At 36.4% G+C, this 6,782-nt stretch overlaps 1 protein-coding gene across 1 annotated transcript; it reads left to right on the top strand.

Annotated features, from left to right (window-relative positions):
- Window positions 1-431: 431 nt before the first annotated feature.
- Window positions 432-6,616, top strand: LOC129896926 (single-strand DNA endonuclease 1). The gene is made up of 14 exons (XM_055972916.1): window positions 432-660; window positions 749-906; window positions 1,268-1,329; window positions 1,462-1,583; window positions 1,897-1,948; window positions 2,143-2,215; window positions 2,317-2,390; window positions 2,794-2,853; window positions 2,979-3,144; window positions 3,270-3,369; window positions 3,544-3,626; window positions 3,860-3,960; window positions 4,849-4,979; window positions 5,445-6,616. The coding sequence occupies exons 1-14, from the start codon at window positions 593-595 to the stop codon at window positions 5,977-5,979; spliced, it is 1,785 nt and encodes a 594-aa protein (XP_055828891.1). The 5' UTR covers window positions 432-592; the 3' UTR covers window positions 5,980-6,616.
- The last annotated feature ends 166 nt before the right edge of the window (window positions 6,617-6,782 follow it).

Genomic DNA, 6,782 nt, shown 5'->3' with positions numbered 1-6,782 from the left:
AGACTACACTTTTTAGTTTCCTAGATTTAAACTTTTGAAATTCTTAATTCAAATATTTTTTTTCTTTCTTATGACATATACTGCAAAATACTCTCTAAAATAATAAATATTAAACTAATAATCTCAATAAATGAATATTTTTTTTCAGTTCCAAGTATATGCATTTATAGAGATTTTACTGTAGTTGTTTGGCCAAGCTTCTAAAATAAGGTTATTTTGAAAATTATGCCAAGTTTTATCATGACAATTAAAAATGAACGGAATGAGTATTTCAATAATTGATGAATTAAAAGTGTCATTTTCTCAAAAATGAAAACTTGGGGGTGGGGGTGGGGGGTAACAAGGGAGACAGCATGCAGTTAAGAGGCTTAGAATGATAATTATCTCACTTGTTGCTACTTACCCTTCGAGTATTAGTAGCTATTAAAAACAACCCCTCTAAATTGTGGAAGGAGTCGAAATAGTCCAAATCAAAATTCAAAAATAACGGTTATCTCCTCCAATAAATCCTGTAAAAATCTTGTACCATGTTCATTTTTCTAAGAAATTGCTGACCCCCCAGATGTCAAGAACTGTATAGGGATCGACTGAAATGGGTGTAAAGAATCTTTGGGACATCTTGGAATCTTGCAAGAAAACTCTTCCTCTTCATCATCTCCAGTTTAGTCTTTTCCCACTTCACTTTTTACATCTTTTCTCTTGTTGGGAATTGGGATTTACTGTTCTTCTACTTAATTCCATGTAATAGGAACAAGAGGGTATGCATAGATCTTTCTTGCTGGATTGTTCAACTTCACAATGTCAACAAATCCCACTGTGCTATGAAGGAGAAGCTTTATCTCAGGGGCCTATTTCACCGCCTCAGAGCTCTCATTGCTTTGAATTGTAGCCTCATCTTTGTCACTGGTAATTTTATTTCTTTTTTCTCTGAGCAAATCTATAATGGGGTTTTACAAAATTTTAAAAAAATGTAAACTTTACTCTTTTCCTAACAAATTCTTTGCTTTTTTTGTTGTTGTATTCATAATTAGTTTGCTGTGTAAGTGGGTGTTTTTCTTGAAGATTCTCAATTGTAGTACTCAAGAAAATTTTAAGATTTGAGTTTGGTTCCAGACTAGTATTGTTGCTTCACACAGTTTAGCAGCTGATGATAAAGAAATTGTCTTTACATATCTAAATAAGTCTGGAATATGCATATTGGGAAATCACAGTAGTTAATACATGATAGTTGATACACATTTCAGTGGCATTTTTTTTACTTTTCCAGATGGAGCCATTCCTGCTATCAAATCATCTACTTATAGAAGGCGATTAAATCCTGGAAATGTGGTAGGATTACTTATTACTTCCTGTTTTCCCTTATCTCCCCGTCCAAAACCTCCTGCCATGCCCCTTTTCAATTGTTTGTTTACCTGCATTCTAGTTACTCTGCTCATTACTTACTGGCTTTTTATAATGTAGCTCACTCAAGATGTGGCGATTAAACCGTCATCAATACGAAGAAACACAGGATCTGAATTTTCACGCATGATAAAAGAGGCTAAAGTCCTTGGAAATGCACTTGGAATTCCGTGCTTAGACGGGTAAGTCTTTACCTATGCACTAGTATTTCACATGCTATTGATCTATCAGAATGCAAATATTCATGTAATTGATAAAAGGAACTCTACTACCTTTTGAGACAACTGTCATTCTTCTCCAAGTGTTCTATGTGATATTATCATTCGTTAGTTTTACATCTCAACTTGCTTAGGTATCTATATTTGGAAGAATAAACGTTGTCAGAGACCAAGTCATTCCATCTGATTACTGTACCATGAATTGTGAATTGACAGTGCTTTAATGAGTTGTGTGATATAATGCTTATAGCTGTTGACTGCTGGAAAAACCTTTCAGGATTGAGGAGGGTGAAGCTCAATGCGCATTACTAAATTCTGAATCATTCTGTGTGAGTGGAAGTCACTGATCCGTCATGCTAGTAATGCTTCATTTCAGAGGATTAAGCTAGTTTTTTCCTGATATAATTGTCGTTCTAAAAGACTAAGACTCTGTTCTTAAGAAACTTATTACCATAACAATCATTGTTTGTTTTCACTGGAGCAACCTCATAACATTCCACACATTACTGATTATCATTATCAGGATGGATGTTTCACATCAGATTCTGATGCCTTCCTATTTGGAGCAAGGACAGTGTATAGAGATATTTGCCTTGGTGAGAATTGAGTTAATATTTCTCTGTTCTTTCCTTTTGACTCTCAGTAGTGTCTTTTAATTGATTTTGATGTACTCATACTTCTAGTTTGTGAGACTCAGGGGATGGCGGGTATCTAGTTTGCTATGAAATGGATGATATTGAAAGAAAGCTTGGACTCGGAAGGAACTCCTTGGTAATTCTTTTCTCTTTTTGCTTCTAGCACTATTGATTACAATGGAGAGGATATTGTTGTCAGGCAAGGTACTTGGCATCCAAATAAAATGAAGTGTAAAACCATATCGGGCTAAGGGAAAACACTTTCAATCTATTTCGTGGGGAGAGAAAAGTTTTTTCGTTTCTTAATTTTATTCGATTCACTTCAGAATATAATGATATGATCAACTTGCAAGTATTATGTCCTGATAAATGATGTTCCTGGAGAAACTATGAATCTTTCTGATTCTTACCATGAAATCTGATGGTTTCAGAATTTCATTGACCTTGCTTTTGTCTGGAACAGCCCAGCAATTGCAACTCATTGTTTAAATTTCTGATGTATTTGTTGGGGCTTGTTTTTTGGAAATGATTGTTTCCAGATAACACTGGCTGTTATTCTTGGTGGTGATTACTCTGAAGGAGTTTATGGGCTTGGTCGGGTAAGTCTTCGAAATTCTGATTCTTCTATCTGGCAGGCGTTCTTTTCCTCTCAATTTAACATGTATATGATCTGAGACGGCTTAAAATTCGATGCTTATCGTATAACATGCTTTTGCATTCGTAGGAGTCAGCTTGTCAGATTGTTAAATCAATTGGCGATAAAGCTGTTCTTCAATGGATTGCATCAGAAGGATTTTCCTTTGTAAAGAAGAAAAAAGGTTCTAAGAGACAGACTGAAGATGACAAATGCAATGGTAAAGAAAATGCTGCAGAGCATAAAAATCTTGATGGTGAGTCCCACGGAGGGGCGGGGGTGGGGGACAGAGTGAAGGAAAAAGTTTCTGGAACTTGTGACTAGTATTTAATAATCATATGTATGTTTAACCCGTGCTATTTTTCCTTTTTGCATTATTAGGAAGCAAATGCCCTTCACAAATGAAAAGTCAGGTGTTGCAAGTATTAGATGCATATCTGAGACCAAAGTGCCATTCGGCGGACTCTAATGCTGTTCAAAGGTAGATTCTTATTTGATACAACATTTATACAAAGTTATACTTCTTTCTTCTTTCTTTTTCCTTCCCCTTTTGCGTTTTTGGTTAAAGTTTTACATCATTACACTGTGCTGATTCTAAGTATGTGACATGTTTGTGAAGAACCAAGAAGTCTGAAAAGTAGGATATTTGTTGCAGGATTCTTGCATTGTATCCATATAGCCGCAGCCAGCTTCAGCAAATATGCATGGAAACTTTTGGTTGGCCTCCTGAGAAGACAGGTGTTTTCGCTGAACCAAATCTTGGTTCTATTTCATGCACTGATTAGTCCGACCTGTTTCTTTTGGTTCAGCATCTATTATGTATAATTCCAACTACGGCTGCTCAGCTGTCTGTCTTTTTGAAATCGATAGTTTCATTTTTCTTACTAGTTAGAAAAGTTATGTACGCATATGTTGGTACAATCAAGGAGAAGCTTGTCTTCTCTAAAAACTTTCTGTTCTTTGTGGCTCAGATGAGTATATCCTTCCTAAGATTGCTGAAAGGGAACTGCGGAGATTTGCCAACTTGCGGTCCAGTGCATCACAACTGGGAGTCCAACTTCCCCTAAATGAGGTAATGCTCATTCTACTGCAATGAATGCTCAGTTCTACTTGAAGCAACTTTTTGTGCTTCAAACTCAATGGACTCTGAAACCAACTTTGCTTCCATACAGTAATTTATTATCAAGATCATTTTCGCAGTTATGCCCTTATGTCTACTTGAGAATGATCCTCCCATGATGATAGCAGCATCTGCAGAACTTCGACTGAATTTTGCATTCGGAGATGATAATGTCACTTCTTTATTGCTTATCCAAATTGTTCTCTGTCCCTATTAACTAACCCAAATTAGTTGGGGTTCTGGTTACTAAATGAGAGATGTTGTAAAGTTCTGTATGCTTGATCAGACCAGTGATTCAGGGAACATGTACTAAGTTTTTCTTGCTCTAGCATTCTGGATAAGTTTGCTACTTCAAGACATGACGACTAAAATGGAGAATATGCAATGAAATACATGATTTTGGATGACATGCTGTCATCCATTTCAAGGTCTTAGAGTTGCACATTGAACGGAGTTGAATGTAATGCAATATTACTAAAATGGAGAAATGAAAGTAGTATGATTCCAGAAAATCCTTCACCATCTTATTAAGAGGAGATTGTATAAACCAAAGACAAAAAAATATGACAGCTATTTAATGGCCTCATAAGTCTAGGGGCCTGACAATCATGTCAGAGAAAAATTAGATGTCTTAAATGTGTGAACATCTCGTGATGCCTGCTTTTTCCGTGAGAAGGAAGTTTGCCGTGCTGCAAGGGTGCACGTGCAATGATGCATTTCGCCTGAATTTTTTTTCTATCAGAGTTATTGTTGTTTCCTCTTAAAAGATTTCTACTGCATTATAGTTCATTTTATCAAGTGTGTTTCTGGAAATGATTTCTAAGATCTTAACATGCACAGATGCCAATGAAGTGTCCTTTATCTCAAATTATCAAGACGAGAAAAGTTCAAGGAGTGGACTGCTTTGAGGTGTCTTGGGAAGAAATGGATGGACTCGGAACCTCTATAGTACCAGCTGATCTCATTGAGAGGTATGTCAACAACAAATTGATACATTGATATATTCTAATGAATTAAGGGGCTACTAAGGTACAAAATGATCGGTAGGGTCAATTTTTATACATCATCAAAAGCAACAGGAAAATAACTATTTGCCTGAACCATTTTGAAACTGGTTTTCAGATGGTTAGGAGGTCAAATTCCATTGTTGTGAAAATCACTGAATTAATATTTTTGGTTATATTATTAATAAAAGTTTTTCCAAGTTGGCCCACTTGCTGAGGTATGCAAGTTGGCAAAAATATGTAGTATTTGCCAGCCACCTCAGGATTTTTGGGTAACGTTGACACAAATATATGAATTCCAGGCATAGCAGTTGCTTACTGATTATGTGCTCTGATTGGAGATCCATTCGGATAAAATACAAGCCTCATAATTGTTCACAAAAACGCTGTTTGATCCATGTTATTGAATCTTTTATTTCTTCTTTACAACAGGGCTTGTCCGGAAAGGATTTTGGAGTTCCAAGAAAGACGAGCTCAAGGAAAGAAAAGAAACAATGCTAGATCAAGACCAAGGAAACTAGAAAAAACACAGCTCTTGGGTCAAATAGATCAAAAACTCCAAGACCTCTTGCTTGAGATTGATGGAGAAACCTCTACTACCGATGATACCACTTTTTTGTGTGGATCAGTATCAGAGGATGATGAAGGCATTGCTCAAATTCAGTTGGTAGATCCAGGTATACGGTCCCATTATACATGGAATAGCAACTGTGTGAAGAAGGATGATTTTTCTTATGGGAGCGCCAGTTGCCAAGAGCACAACAATTCTGAAGATGAAGTAATTGATCTCACGAGTCCTCCACCACTGCAGCATGCTTCTGGGAACTCCAAACACCTAGAGGACAACGTTCAACGCATTGATTTGATTGAGCTTAGTGATTCAGAAAATGATATGTTCTCCCCTGAACATACAAGGAGAGCCAGAGAACTGAGAATGTTCATTGCGGGAATTAAGAACACCTACTGAATTCAGTGTAACGAGTATATATACATATTTATTCGTATGTTTATCATCAGTTGCCCATCTCTGGCAATTGCTTGCACGATGTCAACTTGTGATGAAATGTCTTTTTCTTGATTAGAATAGTAGCCAGCTATCTTCAAATGAGGACTAACATGTTGAATGTACTCTCCCTCTCATTCTTTTAAAATCAAAAAAGAAAACAAAAAACCTTTTCCCTCTTTATCCTTTTGGTTGGGACTTGTTTTCCAGGCTTTTAAGTTATCCAGAGAATAAATACTAGAGTTATCTTCTTCTTACATTTTCCTCGTTTTTAGCAGTTCAATCCTAACTCGTTTGAAGACTTGTTTTTCAGGCATTTCAAGGATTTGCCAATGTAGTTCTTGAACTAGATTCCAAGCCTGGTGGTAGTTAACATGTTCAAAGGGGATCATATTACCTCCGCAATGATTGCAGAATTTAAGATTACACACTTTGTAGTAGGAAATGAAATGAAACTGCTGTTTCCTCTTTTGGCAACGCAATTTGCATATCAGGTGCTTTGACAAAATGGACAAACTACATTAACAGATTCAACCATGCTTTTCTTTTTTCAAGATGGAACACCTGCCAAGATCAGGTAGATAGCCCTTCAATGCTGAAGAGATGCAGACGCCTCACTAGTCGCTTCTGATGAGGCAAGCAACCGATTTTGTTTTGGAAGTTCCAATTTACTGATTTAATTCAATTCTTTTTCTTTTTAAAACTTACACCTTGTTATGGAGGCCTATTATCTCCTTGATTTAGCTTGACAATCCTTTTCGATTAAT

The sequence above is a fragment of the Solanum dulcamara genome, chromosome 7 (assembly GCF_947179165.1).
Source record: "Solanum dulcamara chromosome 7, daSolDulc1.2, whole genome shotgun sequence".
NCBI classification, from domain to species: Eukaryota; Viridiplantae; Streptophyta; class Magnoliopsida; order Solanales; family Solanaceae; genus Solanum; species Solanum dulcamara.
This window is presented reverse-complemented; position numbering and strand designations above follow the sequence as displayed.

What these genes read in the sequence shown, in the direction of transcription:
- LOC129896926 (XM_055972916.1), top strand. Translation starts at nt 593, where the DNA reads ATGGGTGTAAAGAATCTTTGGGACATCTTGGAATCTTGCAAGAAAACT. An exon ending in TCCAACTTCCCCTAAATGAG is followed by an intron (nt 3,961 to 4,848) that starts GTAATGCTCATT and finishes TAACATGCACAG; the next exon opens with ATGCCAATGAAGTGTCCTTT. An exon ending in CCAGCTGATCTCATTGAGAG is followed by an intron (nt 4,980 to 5,444) that starts GTATGTCAACAA and finishes TCTTTACAACAG; the next exon opens with GGCTTGTCCGGAAAGGATTT.